This window comes from Phoenix dactylifera, chromosome 14 (assembly GCF_051530095.1).
Source record: "Phoenix dactylifera cultivar Ajwa chromosome 14, Ajwa_hap1_PhDact_Kaust_v1.1, whole genome shotgun sequence".
NCBI classification, from domain to species: domain Eukaryota; kingdom Viridiplantae; phylum Streptophyta; class Magnoliopsida; order Arecales; family Arecaceae; genus Phoenix; species Phoenix dactylifera.
Window position 1 is genome coordinate 15,134,109 of NC_143203.1, and position 18,094 is coordinate 15,152,202.

The following is an 18,094-nucleotide window of genomic DNA, read 5'->3' on the forward strand; positions in this document are numbered from 1 at the left end:
AAGAATTAATTCTTGGAGATAATTTAGATTTAACTGCACCGTTTTATAGAAGGAAGTAGTTTATTCACCTATTCATAGAACAAATAATGTTCTCTAATTAATATAAATATTTAAATCTGAAAGACGTCGTTCTAAGAGGAACCATCAACTGTGAATGATTTTTAACCTGCCAAATGCTATTTTGCCAGGTACTGGAATAAAGCGGCTATTCTAAGAATTGCAAAACAATTACCCCTTGGGGATAATTTAGAATAAACTCTTCTCATTATGTGGAATGAAATAGTTTATTCCACAGTAAAACGCGTTAAGAATAAGCTAACCAAATTAATTGGGACAAACCCGATGGCCGAGGGAGCAAGACCACCTTACTATCATTCTTTTGTGGCCATCTGATCAAAATCCGATGGCCGTAAATCTTCATTTCATTTGGAAAAGCGCGGGAATCTGTATCCCGAACCCATCTAGTGGGATAAATAGGCGGCCCAGGAATAGAAGGGCTTTAGTCCCGTCCATGGAGGAAGAGAAGAGCTTCAGGGTTTCCCCTCCAGAGAGCACCATCGGAGGAGGAGGAGGGGTCACGGGGACCATCGATCTGTGCCGTCGAGATCCATCCTCCGCCGTCGATCTCACGGATCGAGTCCACCTCCTCCCTTGCTCCATCAAGCACGACGGCCCCTGCCCAGTCTCCCACTACTTCAAGCCCAAAAAGACAGGTCTTTTAGGTTTTTTTTTTTGAATATTTTCCTCTTCCGTTCTCCCCTCTCTCAATCATGTTCCAATCCTTTACTGTGATTTAGATGTGGTGGTGGATGGATCGAGCGTGGAAGAAGCCTTCTTCAGAGGGAGGAAACTGCAGGGGATCACTGTTCCACTCCCGGAGGGTTATCGTGGTAATTTTCCCCCTTCTTTTGTTGTGCTTCATTTCGACGATTGATGTTGGTTTTTAGGTAAAATCTGATCTTTTTAGTAAAAGTGGAAGAAATGGAGGGGAACATTGACTGGGTGTTCATTAATTGATGTAGGCCATGTTTTGGAGAGTAAGAAGTCAGGGAAAGGGAAGGGCTTGGAAACCTCGGAAGGGGAAGGGAAAGGGGAGTTCAGCCGTTGGGTTTCACGTGCGGAGTTTCGGAACCTGACGTATTGGAATCACGACATCGTCCCGTCGTCTGATGATCCGCTCGTGCGCAGCTTCCACTGGTTCTCTGTTGCTGATGCTGTGAGTGATACTGCTCGAATTTCTTTACATTTGTTCAGAGTTTGGCTTGACATTACTTTGGATTGTTGGTTCCTCATTTTGATCATATTGATGCATATGTTTAAGAAGGTGGTGTCGTTGGGTCTCTTTCTTGTTGGCAATGTTGTTCGAGTTTGAGACTGTAGAATGGTGAACATCACAAATGACTGAATTGTATACTCCGCAGACCTCATTGTTTCATTTGGCTTTATTTTCTTTCTCTTTAATGAGTAAATGAATCCTTGCACCTGAGCCCTTAACATATGATTATCATTTTTGAGGTTTCTCAGATTTGCTATTTTCATTTGTTGGTTCTTTAAAACTGGTTGGGTGAAGTGGAAAGGTGCTTCTGGGATATTATTTGAGATGCATACCTTTGTGACTTAAAGTGATAAAGTATAGAACAACAAAAATTCCTGCAATGTCTTCCAGCATGGATGCTGGAAAATAAAAAGGATCCATAAAAACAAGTTGAATATAGCATAAAGAAGAATGTTAAGATGAACATGTGTAAAATTAATAAAAAAAGAAGTGAGACATGAGTCTTTACAGGACTCTTACGAGTTGTACAAATCAAGTATAGAGTGATGGAAAATGGATTCAGATGTTATGGGAATGTATACTGAAAAGTATGAGGGCTCAAATAAGGAGGCTACGCCACCAAGGTGGTAGCCTGGTGGTAAGGGGGCTTGGACTCCATCCGAGTTGTCCGGGTTCGAAACGTGCGGGCGTCGATAAAATCAGGGGACTGCATGCCTCACGCCCGGATGGCTCTGTGTGGATATGTTTTCCTTCCATTAGTATTGAGGTGACGTACTCACACGTGGATGGCCTAGTGGGGTTTCCCACGGGTTGGGAAGGGCATGCGGAAACTTGCGACCCGCATTAAATATTTCCTGGTGGAAGGGAGGCTCAGTAGGGGCTGCTACGCGGGTGGGGTTCTGCACCTCCCCCTCCCCTCCTATTGTACACCAAAAAAAAAAATAAATAAGGAGGCTACTTTAGTCTTTGCTGAAGGATGTAGGAAAAGGAGGGGAAGATCTAAATTAATAGGGATTGAAATTGTAAGAAAGGATATAGAAAAGCTTGAAATGACACAGGAGGTAACTGCAAATAGGATGTTTGGAAATAAGGATTTGTAAAACCATCCAAAATAGTTGGGATAAGGCTTGGTATTTATGGTTATTGATTGGCTCTGCAGCATCTCATAGTATGATAGCCTTGATTAGCATTTTATAGCAAATAATTTGTGATTTATGATAGTAATTTGAATAATTGAGTTGGTCTTGTAGTTGGTAGCAACTTATCTCTTATAGATACAAACTGATCAATTTTTTACTGTTAGATATTCAAATGTTTATTTCTACAAATATTATGCATACCTCCAGTGAACATGAGGGTATGCATACATTCCTTCATATGTACAATGTCCTTGTTTTCATTTTTTATTTTATAACTGTATGATGAAATTTTAAAAAATTATTGCAACTTAATTAGTGATCTCATTTTAAACTAGTAATAATTTTAAATAAACTGTTCTAAAACATAATTTTAAAGAAACTAGAGATCTACTAACCAGTGCCATGTAGTGTGTGATGAACCAAAGTTTTAGTAATTCTATTGGAAAAAGCTTGCTTAGTGACACAAGAAATCTTAGGGAAAATGCTTAGGGATCTGGCATCAACCCCATTGTGCTAAGGTTTGAGGTATAGACAGTCCTTTGTTGTCATAGTATAACATATTATTTGCATTATGCTTTGTGTTGACGTGCTATACATGGAAAGTACATAGGAACTTTTTCTTTAATGATTTGGGCTATTTTTGGTTGCTTCAGAGAGACTAGTAGACACTATTTATCATGCTGAAAAGAAGTGTGATTCATCAAAGAAAATATAGTATGTCTAAATCATGCCAAACAAACATGTTTTTCTGGTTACGAGTTGCATTTATTTGTTTCAGCCTCTACCTGTTTGATATTATTTTATTAAAAATTAATGCAAGAAGGTTCAGTTTGAAAAATGAGTTAGACAGAATTCAAACAATTGAATTTGGGTGAGTCAAAAAGTGTGTTGATGTTATATGATTGTACATATTATGTACTTATCTACATCTATATGTGTATACATGCATTTACATATCATATATTGGTCTATGTTGCTATCTGTTGTAGCATACCAACTGCACAATACTATAATCTATATTGTATTAGATGTGCTAATATAGTTTTATATGCACTATGATGATATTGTACTGATGCTAATCAGTAATTTATTTTGTACTTTGTTGCTGCAATTACCTCAAAGTTCAACTTAGTTAAATCCAACGCAACTTGTTATCTTGAGATTACATATTCAGCATGCTGAAGTGTCTTATATAAAATATAAGTTCAATTTCCTTATATGAAGTTACAAAATATAAGTTCAATTTCCTTAGATGAATTAACTTTATCAAAATTTACAGATACAACAAAAAGTCTATATCTCATATCAAAGTTACCTGTTGGAACAACATCTTGTATTTTAACTCTGTATTGTTCATCTTGTTACTCTTGTATGCAAACTATATTTTTCTTTGGGACCATTAATGAAACATTGCGACCAATAATTTATTCACTAAATTCGTATTTTAAATAGGAAATTCTATTAGAATGATTAGATTTCTAACTTAGTAGTTATATGTTTTACTAGATTCACAAAAATATTAGAAGAAGAGGGAGAAGGCAGATTTTAAGAGACTAAAAAGAAAGTATAGTCTATTTTAAGTGGTCCATTGCTCGCCTAGCAGTCTATCTGTGCTATTCATGCTGTAATTCCTGATTCTGTTTGTTGTAGAGGGAGATGAGAGAGATGTTGGTACAGAGGCAACTTGGGAAGTTTGGAGGGTTTGTGGTTTGGAAGGAAGAGGGCCGTATGGGGTTCAAAACAACAAATTTGGTTGTGTAGTTTTGGGAGATTGGAGCCACCAAGAAAGATAGGTGGGGTTGTGTTACCTGGACAGTTGCTTAAACTTTAAATAATTCTGGTTGATACTTATCAGTGAGTTTCGTACATGTAATATCTCTTAGATATTTATCAAATCTGTTAATTAGAAATTAATGGTGAAATGGCCTATCTAGAATTAGTTGACCAAATGATGTAAAATTGGAAAAGTCTTTGATTGTTTTCAGAGGTAGGATAAGGAACTATATTAACTTTAGAAATATCATGATTCTTATGACCTCGTACTAATTTAGAAATTTGGATGTGGAAATATGCATTGTGAAACACTTGGACAGTATCTTTAATTTAGTTTCCTATGTGTAATAGTATCTCCTTATGTTCCTTTTGCCTAATCAAACACTAGTATATGTGCTTAAATCCAATTCTAGGATCCATCTCCATGGAATACTGAGGTGAGGTTGGAGTGGGCATGTTTGGTGGTTGGTTCAGAGGAGATGGAGGAAGAAAGTTATTTTCACAGTTTGTGAATAGTAACATGCCTAGGCATTGGGATTTCTCTTCTGGCATATCATCAGAAGGAAGTAGGTAGTACTATGGGAGGTAGGAGAGCTAGAGGTGAGGGATCTCTTGGGTAAATAGGGAAGAAGAGTTGGGGAAAGAGGGAAAAAAAGATGCAGCTAAAACCTTTGTCCGCTCCTATTCTGTTAATATGTTGGTTAAATTAGGATTTGTTCTTTTCCATGGATGCTGATTGGTAGCTTGATGTGGTTTGTAGAAGACTTGGAAAAAAGATGCAGCTAGAACCTTTGTCCGCTCCTATTCTGTTAATCTCTCCGGTGAATATCCGGGAAAAAATTAAGAAATGGGAGGAAAGTGGGGCTACAAGCTCTGTGTAATGTATTTTCATTCTTACGTTTTTTGAAGCAAATCCATTACTTGTCTTTCTTTCACCTGTTATTTTCCATCTAAATGTGGCCAATCTAGACATCTTCTAGCTTCAACAATTACAGGATCTATATATTTTTATGGGTAAATTAACTGAAAATAACCAAGTTTGTATATAGAATATGATGATAATACACACATTCTGCATATAGATTAAACTTAACACAATAATTGCTTGACTAATTGGATCCATATATATGCATTGAGTAAGTTACCGAAACACACTTCCCCACTGATGTGTGGCTACTTGGGGATGGCCTACATGGGATCAGTATGATTTTAGTGATGGCTGTCCTGTTTCAAAAATAGGACAGCATGTACTAGGTTTAAGGATTATGAGCAATCAAGGGGTCAATTTCCTGCCTCGCGAATTAGAGTCCCATGGGGTACTAGAAAACCTAATATGGAGGTTTACTAGCAATAGGAAGGGTTCAGTTGTTGACCTGTAATGAGATTCAGTGGATAGAAATTCATGTGCAGAGTGCTTATTGCAAGTTATAGAATGTTTAGTTATTAGAGAATAGTGAATGTAGTATTAAAAGGACGAGCAAGGTCTTTGATTAAAATGTAAATCTTAGCTGTTTGATGGAGTAACTATTGTTTGACAGTCTGAATAAGAATCAAATTTCAATTCAATTTAATCAATCCTCAGCCAGCTAACAATGATGGCAATTCCAAAAAGTAAAAGTGTGCATGAGGTATCAACTTAAAGAGAATAATCATGCCATATAATTGAAGGAAGTTGATTGCTGTTTGTGGATAAACTTGCAGCAGGTTTGGTGTTGTAAAACATTTAACCTGAGGAGAAGACAATATTGTAAAATAAACTAGAATAGAGAAGTGAAGAAGGATAAGTTAGAGAGATTAGAGAGGGTACACTTGGCTGAACCTGGCCTTCAACCTTTTTTTCCTTCAACGAGGTCATCAAAAAAGACTTGCTGGAAGATATTATTTAGGTTCCTTAGCTCTATTTAAGTGCCCAACTTCTCCCTAGCGCACAATCTATGGGGAACTCAACACACGCCAATACGGGCTTTCTCATATTCTCCCTACTTAAGCCTAGCATCCTTACCGGGCTAAGGGTCCAAATGCAATCAAATCCATTTAAAATGCTACAATCAGTCCATGATCAGTCCCAAAAAGGCCTGTGTTGCAATGTTCCCTAGCTCACATGGGCTATGGTTTGGGTCCAGTCTTATGCTATGTTAATTGACACATGACCTGAGAAGACTAGCTAAAAGGTATTATTTAGATTTTTCGGCCTTGTATAAGTATCCCAGATTTTTGCAATGCATAACCGATGTAGGACTAAATACATGCCAACACGAGCTCTTATATATTCTACAAGTGATCTTGGACTCTTAAAATTAGAAAAATGAATTGCCTCAGCAAATTAACAAAACTCCTCTATTTTTCTGCGTATTATACTCTAATCAAGATCTCCAATAGTCACCAACTTACGTGGGAGCCAAGTTTGTCTCACGATTGTGTATTATTAAAAAAATCAAATTCCATTCATTGCGCATGGCACTACAACATGAATAATGATCTTTTAACATTACTATCCAAAAAAGGCCATAAACTAACATCCTCTCAAAAATTACGATCTTAAACCTTAGGTGCATAAAGTCCCCCTTTGATAATTAAACTTGGACCATTCAATCTTTTAATTTCTTGTTTGCTCCTTTGAGTCCCCACGTAACTGGTCACTGACTTGAATCTTTACAAAATATTATTTTGTTGCATTGTTGGGCCATTACTGCATCACCTGCTTTTAGATGCATGAGAATAAAGAGAAAGGTATGCAAACTTCACAAATAAACCTATTGGTATCTTTATCTTTGTACACATGTTATAGCTACCAAGGAATTGAACTTCCAACAAGACAGGAGCCGTCCCGATCATCCCGTCGCATTCCTATGAGATCACAGCTTGTGGGACAGGTGCAGGATCCTGAAACCTACTTCTGTCCCATGTCCCAGTAGTCCTACCTTCATCTTGGTGAGGTCATACACCGATACGACCATCCCAGTTGGGATGTGCTTTCAGTTTTTGACGATGCTTTAGCTCATCGCCAGGAGGAAGAAGGAAAGCGATATTTATCTTTGTTTTTCTTCATTGATGCGTCGGCATCGTCGCTAGGATGGAGGAGGGAGGAAGCTCGGTTTGTGGGGTTCCTCCCCTAATTGACATGGGCTCAGGTAGGGGCTCCACCAGTTATAGGGGCTTACTGTCTTAGCCTGGTCACGTATGGTGCCTCAACTTTACTTTTTTTTCTTTTCCCGATGATGACACATAGGGAGATGCGGAGCCAGGGATCCTTCATGCAAAAGGATTCTTCGTTCGATCATTGATGCACAGATCTCAAAGTGCTCAAAACTTCCTCACTTATCTGTCCAAATTGATCTCGAAGTTAGCAGATGACCCAATAGGAGAAAGGAGAGGAACTGTGCATTGATGAGATATAGGGATAAATATCGACATTGAGTATAGGTTGTGAAAGAATTATTTGTAGTACGTCCTTAGTTAAGCTTTAAATTGCTATTATGTTCATAGTTAACAAGCCAATTGCGGGCTTTATCATTGATATATATATATAAGGCATTTCAGGCAAGTACTTGGACGTTCGACCGGGACGGCCACCCGGATGGGGCATCCCATTTTGTGGAAAAACCGGGATGCTCTTGTCCCATTGGATTTAAAACCTTGATAGCTATAATATTATTCACAAGATAACCTTAGTTAACCTAATTGTTTCCTTCTAGTCAAGAGGCCTGAAGACCAATTTAGTTGGAACTGGGTACTTTCAATTGGTTCCCTCTAAGTCTAAGCTTAGGAATTCAAGTTCCCAGTTCATCCAAAAAAAATAACTTAGGAGGGGCCTCTGATTTCAAGATTCAAGTGGGTAAGAAAAACATTTTTAAATGGTGATCTAATGCACTCCCACTCACTTTCTTCTCACGAACATGTCATTTAAACTTATTTAAGTGATATTTATTAGCAATGATAAATTCATGATGCACTTTCTATGCACAGACTTCTTGTAAAACAAACAAAACTAGCTAGAACTTAAGTTCAATAATATGTAACAAACACCTCATCAAGACTCAATTCAAGCTCAAAAGTTTAGATACTTTTGACACGTAGAAGCAAACAAATATTACATGTCCTAGTCTAGTTAGTGTTCACCTGCTAAATAAATTGATAGGACATCTTGGATAGATGATTTGGAATTTACACCATAAACCATGGTCTACAATATTAATAGGTTTATCTTGGAGATTTCTTAGATTCACATCAAACCGACAAACATTTATTTATTTTTATATAGTGTCAATAGATAAACAATTTATTTTAATTTGTAGTAGAAGTTTCAAAACTTTTTGAATCTAGGTCAAAATGTTGAGATGCAACCCTATGAAGAGGATATATCTTTTCTTATTTTAATACAAAAGTTAGGTTACTATCCTTTCTATCAATGTCTCAGTTTCCTGGTGCGCAATTCTTAGTATATATTATACATGTGGAGAAGCATAAGGTTCTTAAGCTAGACAGCTCTTCAAGAACAACTAAACATTTCAGAAAATTACGATTGTGATATTGATATACATAAGGAACTAAGGCACTTAATAGTCTTAAATAATTCGCTTGATATCACACTATAAAAGTTTAATAGAAATAAATCAGTGCAATTTTCTGTAATAAGAAGCCATGATAAGCTGAGCTTTTGATTCATTGGGCTTGACTCAGATACATCATCTGTTTTTTTGACCATGTTCAAGCTCAACTTGAGCTCAAGGAGAACTTAGCTACATGCTTTCAGGCTTTACGTGTAAGCCACTTAAACAAGCCGGTACTCTTATGGGAACCAAAAAAAAAAATGATTTTTGCAAGCTGACTCTCATTCAGGCTCGGCTTACTACATGGCTTGAGCTTTACCTGATAGAACGAGATTGCACAAGCTGCTTATTGTCTTTAGGACTTAAAAAAATCTTCTATTAAGGGTGGTAACTTTCTCATCCGACCCACAAAACTGACCCAAGTTCAATTGGAATTAAACAGGTCCAGATTAGCTATAAACAGGTTCAGATTAGCTATAAACAGGTTTGGGGTATAAATTGGTCAGCTTGACTTGACCTGCTAATTATATGGATTGGGTTCGGGTTGAAGGATTGGACCCAACTGACCTGTGATGTCCCATTGAAATGGTCAGATTGGTTTCCCAGGTCATTTGGATTGACGTGTTAATCTTGAAAATCAAGAGGGTACTCTTGTATAAGAGATAAAGGGAAATAAACATCAAAACCTAAAATCTTTGCCCTCCTATCTCTGCCTCGCATCTCCACAGCTCACTTGCACCAATCTTCTTTGATACTGACCAATCTGACCCATTGCCAGCGACAACCAATTGTGATGATGAGGGAGGAAATCATGGCATCTAGTGGCGACCATCAACAATGGCAGGCATCCAATGTTTGTTTGTCTCTTCTGTTTTTTTGGGATTGGGTCAGCCCAACCTAATTTGATTTGATCTGTTTGTTAAGTAGGTTAAACAGGTTGGGTCGTGTAACTTGTTTAGTAAGTAGGCCAGTTTAAGTTTTTTTATCCTTTTATTAAACATGTTGGGTTTGGATTGACAGTTCTTTTAAAATACTTGCACCATGAGCTGTTCTGATCCAATCTGACCCATTGCCATGCTTATCTTCTGTCCTTTTCATGCTTCTCACATTACTAGTTTATCCAGCCTCCACCTAAATGAATAAAAGTGAAAGCTTCCCTTTTAGTTCTTTAAAACAAGATATGGAACGAAAATGAATTTCACTGCTAAAAAGTTTTGAGCATAAATGCGAGCCACATCATTCATCAATTATCACCATCCATCCTCCCCAAAATATATTTTTCTATTCCAATCTATAGATGCTCATTTTAAAGATAGCAATTAAAAAAGAAGATGCAGTCTGTGATGCTTTGAACCTACATTGATGCCCGACAAAGATTTTTGTTGGCAGAAATTCTTTCGTTTTGCTTAAACTATCTTTTTATTGATCTCTCCTTTGCTTCTTGAACTTATAGATAATGAGAGGAACGTGATGCTTGAAGATACTTCTTTTTTTCCCTTAATGAGGGCCACATTAATTTATCAGCTCATTGAAGCTTGGCTATTTTTCTATATCCCTCTCTAGGGTTATAATGATGTTGATTAAACTTATAAACTTATTTGTGGTTGTGTTCTTTGTGGATTTCTTCATCTTTTATGCTCAGCACCTTGACCTCTCTCTCTCTCTCTCTCTCTCTCTCTCTAATGGAAGGGATGGTTTAACACAACCCTCCCAATTTATTAAAGAAAAAAATTACAAGAAGATAGAAAGTAAAAGGAAAGAAAAAGAAAGGAAAGAAGAACTTTAACAATTCAAAGGAAGAAAACGTTAAAAAAAGAACCATCAGTCTATGAACATCTTGAATAATTGAATTGTCTAAGCAGCTCCAATCTTTGAACGGTATAAGCTAGCTATTGCCATTGCTTTAAGCAATGTATTCTCCTGCTGAAGTCCCTGTCATTTTCTTCTTTCCATGAACTCTAGTATGAAGCTAAGGTCAATTGATCCTAAGTAGCTCTGATTAGTTTCCTATTTCTTGTCTTTCATTGTAATGTCCACAATGACAACTTGGGGTGGCAAAAATTGACCTGCACCTGCTGACCCTCATGAATCCATTTGGAATAAATGGGTTTGGATTTTTTTTACAATTATTTTTTTATTTATTTTATCTAGTTGGCTTATTTCTGGGTCAACTTGAAATAAACTTGATTATAAATGGATGAGTTTGGGTTTGACCCCCCAACCTGATGGTTACCCATAGTGAGTGGGAACAAACTAATTCCTAGGCTCACATTGATAGTTCTCTAATTTTTTCATGTGGTTCGATTTGCTCCAAAAGGGTGTTATAGAGAGTGACGGGTAGGTCATGCCAAGGATATGGGATTGCATTTTAGTTAGTTTTATCCTTAATTAGTCGACAACAGTCATATGTCCTAAATTCCTAAGTTTATTGCGATTATGGTGATCTATTTGAAGTTAAATTTGATGTTTGCCATTTGTGATCTTTTCATGCATGCTTTGCTTTGTTTTTTGGCTATTTGTATTTATGATAAGTGAAAACTTGATTGCATGATTGGGTGGGTATGGGCTTATGAAATAAATGGATTAGGTCTGGATATACAATTTCTAACCCGTTTATAATTGAGACAGGTATGGGTTTAGAGTTTTTTTGGGCCGAACCTGACTCGAAGCAAACTCATTTCAACCCATTACCACCCCTAATGACAATGAAGTCAGGGGGAACCCCCCGAATTTGAGAATTTCTTGCAGCTTCATTGATAGTTGTTTTACATGTGGACAGCAGGATATGGTTAATAGTTTCAAACTTGCAGTTGACAGAGGCAACAACCAAAGCAAACATCCTATCCTTGCAAGAACTTCTCTTGTATGTAATCTGTTCTTGATGGCCAGCCACATGAAGACCCGAATCTTCTTAGGAGTGGCAGTTTTCCATTGAGAAGAGTGGGAGCATCTCAATCCCCTGAAATTCAGAAAAGTATGCAGGGATTTAACCGAGAATTTACGGTCCTTTGTTAATTTCCATGCGGTACATCTGGATCCCAACCAGGTTTCACCAAGTTCAAGATATTCCATACTTTTCTCCCATTCACAAATTCATAATACCTTTCTCACTCTCCTTTTGCTATGGCTACTACCTTTTGGTGAGTCTACCTTTACTGATGTCGAACTCTTGGTGTCTGGTCCATCATAAGCTTGAGGGAGGTGTTGGAGAAGTTAATACAACAGGCAATCATGTAATACATTAGTTATTGTATAGTATGGTTAGTGCACTTCCTCTTGTGTTTTATTTCATTCATTATGAGTACATTATAGAATCTATATGTGACATCCATACTTCCACACCTTTTGTTTAACATAATAACAATTTAACATATATTTTCTTAGCAAGGACTTATTTAGATAACTATTTTAGTAAGATTCACTATTTTAGTACTATGGAGGCATGGTTCGGTGCAACTTCAACAAATTTCAAATTGTCATATGGAAAACCCTGATATTGGATGGAGTTTTATTGCTTGTTTTAATTGCTGCCTTTTTTTAAAAGCTAATCTCTATATGATGGTAGGACATGCTAAACTACATTGTTATACATAAAGAATGCAAGCCTTTGGATGCCAGAATAATTTTTTATCTTTATGAATGCAGTTGCACAAGCCTGTCACTGCAGAAGAAATGTCTACCACTTCAACTTTTCGGGACTGAAAGTGTTGAACTGAAGTTACATGCTTGGATATATCATCTGGAAAAATATGGTTGCCTAGCTGGTAATGTTACTATTAGTATCAGGAACTAATTTCACTTCCCTAATGACCAGACCTTTCTTCCATTCCTCACCCTCAATCTCATACATGGCAAATGTTAGCATTCCTGATCTGTCTTGAGGGACCAAAAACTCTAATCCTCCATCAGGAACATCTACCCATCCTCTATCCATATGCTCTGAGAGCTTAACTTCTTTAGATGCTATTTTATTTCCTAGCAAATGGAGCTTGAATATTACTGGATCGGTATCCCAACCATAAGCAGCTGATGCCAGTTTAAGGTTAATGAACAAGCAATATTTTGTGCTTGGACTGAGCAGATGGAGTGGAACCTTCCCTGTGACTTCTAGCCAGTAAACTCCCAATAGCTCGACAAACTTAGAAGAATCATCTGTACTCCTTTTCCAGTACTTACCTTTGCTGCCATCTCCTCCCCATATTATGTTGATTGCTCTGGTGTTGAGTGTTAACCCCTTCTTCCCTCCTTCCTCCCACTGCATGTACAATTCATCCATGGGTTGTATTATTCAATCATTGTCTAACAGAAGCAGGTTAACTTTGAAATGTGGCATCTCAGCTTGTCAAGTGATTTACATCAAGTTGCTTTTGCGAGTTGATCAGGAAATTATATGGTTGCGTGTAATGTGTTGAATCATGAATACTTGTGAGTTGATGGATTAAATATTCAAAATTACTATTAAATTAGAGTGTTTACCTGCAGAGTTACAGATCTTTTCTGAAAAGCTTGCATTTCGTTCTCCAGGCCATCACTAAGATTTGTGTTTGTCAGTGTTCCTAGACTGGCTACTCAATCAAAAGTTCAAAATACTTTGTTTTTTGCTACATAAATTTCCGATGGCACAAGCTTTTTCTTTTGACAAGGGATCATTGATAATCATATGATGACATGATTCTGACTTCTGAGTCTTTGACAGTACTTTCATAGGTTCTCTCGTTTTTTTTTTTGGTAGGTTGGATAGATCATACACTTCTAGTAGTATGAATTGTCAGTTCCCTTTGTAAATTGTCAGTTCTAGTGGAGGTAGCTCGGTAAAATGATTGGTGACTATGATTAACAAAACTAAGTTTTTATGGTTATGGCTATTGTTAGTGCTTCATCAAATCTGGCTCTCCCGGATAGGGTTTACTGGGATTCATTGATATGGTATATAACAATTTTCACCCATTGAAGATCTAACATGAGTGGCGAAGGCTTTTTTGAGTTAGTGACCTTCCTTTTGTTTCTGTGAAGTTGTTATTGGTGGTTCAAACATATAATTCAGGTTCACCAGAAAAAAAAAAGAAGCCATAATTCCTACTCTGTTAGAATAAAATCTTGTTCACTGATGCTAGAATAAGATCTTGTTCCAAATAAAAAGTATGTCAAATCTATGGAACGAAAGATAAAAGATAATTAAGAGCTGATAACATGTACAAGGAAGGTAGATAGATCGACCATGGCGATATTATCTTCAAGTACACCAGTCTGATGGTTGGATGCCATTTTTGCTTAGTAACTTGGACTCAAAATGCTTCTCTAGCTTGTTCTTCAGCATACGTTGGATTGTATATGGATTGCATCAAATTCTATATCTCGGTGGCAGCATTAGAGAGGTTCAATTCTGAAGGAATATCTTAGAGCTTTCGTCGTAGCTTCCAAGTGATGCTTGACATCAAGTGCTTAATGGAATAAGCAAAGGACCTGTGTGATTGAAGTGAAAGCTCGAATCGTGCGTGGAGAATTTGATGCTTTCGTGTCAGAATGATGTTGACAAGGGGATAGAAATCCTCCACAAAAGGGATTCTTCTTTACGTCGGCTTGATGCCGAAAGCCTTTGAAGAGTTGTCACCAATGTGAAAAAGATCGTATTCCTTTTGTTTTACTAAAAAAGGTGAAGGATGCTATCAAGATGAGAATGGAATCACAAGAACTCTAACCTTTTGGACTGTTGGAAATTTTGAAGGTTTTTGCGTTTGAATTTCCGAATACTATGATTCCCTTCTTTTGAATTAGGATGGTGCTCCCATGATACTTTTCTTGATGGTTTGCTGTTCATTTATTCAAGCTTGCGAGGTTACCATAAATTTGGAGGACAGGAGCACTAACCTAGGTGGACCTGATTGTTGATTTATTCATGAAGTCTAATAATGCTACCTTGTGAAGTTTATACCAGTTGAAAGTGACAATGCCGAGATAGATTGAAAACAATTAACCTGAGAAGGCAGAATAAATAAAGAAAAAGGAAATAGGCATACATTTTGCTTTCTATGTCAAGCATTTGGGAAAAAGCATGGAGGCTACTCTTTGCTTAATTGTGCATGTGCGTGCAGCTTGTGTTGTTGAGAGCATTGCCTGAGAGGAAGAATATTTCTGAAGAAGAGAAATAAAGATGGTGAAAAGCATGTATATTGCTTAAATTCTCGTATGCACCGCAAAAGGCAAAACTCAAATAAAAAAACTATATCCCACACGGCATTGCACCACGTGATCGTGCACACCGCCAATAACAACCATTGATTTTTGGAGTAGTGCACCGAAATGAGCGCTTATGTATGGGGCCTATGGGAACAAATAATTGTGGTTGGTAGCATGTATGCTCATATGGTGCATGCCGTATAGAATATAATTTCTTGCACAAAGTGGGATAATAGGAATAAGGTCTGAAATTAAGAAATATCTTTTCCGGTCTACCTCATTAGACTATGAGCACTTATTATCTTGAACTTAAATGTGAAACCACTTGGCTAAGTTATCATCAAACAATTTGTAATATAATTCTAAAAGTATTTGTAATATATTCTCTACGTTTTGGTTGAAACCTTAATATAATTATTTTTTTTATTTTTTACAGCCTGCTGATATCCACCGTCCAGAGGCCTCACCAAAATGAGCAAGTGGCGCCCTCATTTTTAACAAGTTCGTGGGAATCCAAAAGATGACCACATAACGCATTCAAGTGCCAATAAATAATTAATTTATCATATATTTCACAGAGCACTTCTAAATTTTGTATTATATTGCTTTTGATAGCTATATGCCCTTGGTCAATAAGCGCACCTTACTAATTCATACCATTTCCTGTAGGAACATAAGTGTTTAAAGTTGGGATAGGGCAGTTGACTTAACTGTTATGAAAACAAATTTAGGTAAAATTTCCTCCTTTAAAAATATCAAACACCTTCCAAATATGAAGCCTTCTTGATAAATCACATGAAACTAAGGATGGCAATTTTTAACACGACCCTCACCTGACCTGAGTTAATCGGATTCCAGCTTGGTATCAACAGATTCGAGCCATAAATGGATCGGCTGATTTTAATCCATTGAAGATCTCTTTTATTTGTTTAAATCTTCGAGATTTATTTAATCTGTTATCACATATTTGGCTTGATCTGACAGGTCATGTGTGTCTAAACAGTTTACTTGTTTAATGGATAGATTGCATTGGTTTTGGATTTCTGACCCATTTAATAAGCCGGTGGCTTTAAGTTGGCAAGTTTTTTTTTTTTAATGTTGACATTTTAATCTATCCTAAATAAGATACACTGTACTAATACTGAACCTTATATCGGTGCCACACTAGTATGGTGTCGGTACGGTATGGTACAGAATTTTTTTGGTGCACCGATCCTCGGTACGCCATCCGTATTGATACCAATAACGAACTGGTATGGTACGATACGTTCGATAATATCCGATTCGGTATGGTACACTATGATTCTAAACTTGAACCCAGCTTGACTTGTTAATACCTTTAATGAGAACATCTTGCGACCCATAGCAAAATAAAGAACGACATGCAAATGTATGCATACGTACATATATACATGTGTACATACATATAAATGCACGCATACGCATATGCATGAATGCTATGAGAGCAAGCTACTCGCCTCTGACCTAATTAAAGGCCTTCATGAACTTTCTTGGGGTGAGGGGCATGTAGGTCATTGACCTACTCCTATTCCATAGTTTGATTAAGCATTTCGTTTATTGTGATAGGCAGTGAGAATAACGAAACAAGAAGAAAAAAAAGAGCATAATCACACAATATTTATGTTGTTTGGTTTTTTGACTTACGTCCATGGGCAAAAACGATGCAAAAGTTTTATTATAGAAAACTGAAGATTACAGAATATAAGATTTTTTTAGAAACCCTAGACCCCAACACATCCGATCTTTAGAACACTCAATTGCTCTCTTCTTTTAGGGTTACAAGAGATGTATATAATAGAGTAACTCGATTTGGACTCAAACTAATGTCCTATAATAATTAGGTTAGTCCAGCTCGTGGGGGCAACACCCCAGCATCCCCAACATGTGGCCCAAATAAAATAAATATGCCAGCTGGAGGGGAACTTTTTTCCTCCACTCTGCTTGCTTTGCTCATTGCGCTCTGACTTCACTTGCGTTGTTCGCTCTACTCTAAAAAAAAGGTCTCTTTTTGTCTTTCTATAAATTGTAAACTCAAGACATACTCAACAAATCTCCACCCTCACTTGCCTCTAAGGATGTCAATCTCTACAAACACCAATTACGTCTAAGAAATGTTCGAGCTTGTCAACTGGAAGTGACTTAGTCAACATATCAGCCAGATTCTTTGTAGTGGCTATCTTTTGAACAACAATAATACCATTGTCAATGATCTCCTAAATAAAATGATACCTAACATCAACGTGCTTGGTCTGCTCATGATACATTAGATTTTTGGCCAAGTAAATGGCACTTTGATTATCACAGTACACAACTATTAACTATTGTTGTATGCCAAGATTATCAACGAGACCACACAACCATATAGCTTCCTTTACTTCCTTTGTTACCGCCATATATTCTGCTTCAATTGTGCAACTATAGACTGAAGTGTAGCTTTCCAACTATCAGCACAACCAAAGAGAGCAAAGACATATCCTGTCAATGATCGTCGTTACTCCAAATCACCTGCATAATTAGAATTAACATAGCTTGCAACACTATTAGTTGATCTGCTACAATGATAGACTGAACCAGAACCTGTAGAACTTCTCAAATATCTCGTAATTTGTTTCACGGATTGCCAATGTATCTTCCTACGATTGCTTACGTATCCTGCTAACTACACTAATAGCATATGAAATATCGGGCCTGGTACAAACCATAGCATATATTAAGTTATCAATTGCATTAGCATATGAAACATGTGACATGTACTCCACCTCCTTCTTAATTTCTGGTGATAATAAAGTTAAGAATATAAAGTGTGCGGATAAAGGAGTACTTACCGGTTTGGATCTATCCATACTAAAACGTTCAAGTACTTTGTTTATGTATTGTTCCTAGGACTAGTACAATTGACCTGCTCGCCGATCTTCATGGATCTCTATCCCTAAAATCTTTTTTTGCACACCTAAATTATTCATTTCAAATTCACTACACAACTGAACTTTCAACTTCTTGACTTTAGATTTATCCTTAGTTGCAATCAACATATTATCGACATACAATAGCGAATGCACATAGGAATCATCTAGGAATTTTTTATAATATACACAACAATCATAGTAAAGTTTGGTATAACCATTATCATTTCCTATATCACTGCCTAGGTGGTCGCT

The 18,094-nt window shown here is 37.0% G+C and overlaps 2 protein-coding genes across 2 annotated transcripts; one reads left to right on the forward strand and one right to left on the reverse strand.

Moving 5' to 3' along the window:
• The first annotated feature begins 343 nt into the window (after positions 1-343).
• LOC103709861 (ribonuclease H2 subunit C-like protein) lies at positions 344-13,219 on the forward strand. Its single transcript, XM_088710449.2, has 4 exons — positions 344-713; positions 798-890; positions 1,023-1,216; positions 12,384-13,219. Exons 1-4 carry the CDS (start codon positions 404-406, stop codon positions 12,438-12,440), a joined length of 654 nt encoding a protein of 217 aa, XP_088566575.2. The 5' UTR covers positions 344-403; the 3' UTR covers positions 12,441-13,219.
• Positions 12,496-13,014, reverse strand: LOC103709844 (protein PHLOEM PROTEIN 2-LIKE A2-like). Its single transcript, XM_088710329.2, has one exon. The coding sequence runs from the start codon at positions 13,012-13,014 to the stop codon at positions 12,496-12,498; it is 519 nt and encodes a 172-aa protein (XP_088566455.2).
• Positions 13,220-18,094: the final 4,875 nt, after the last annotated feature.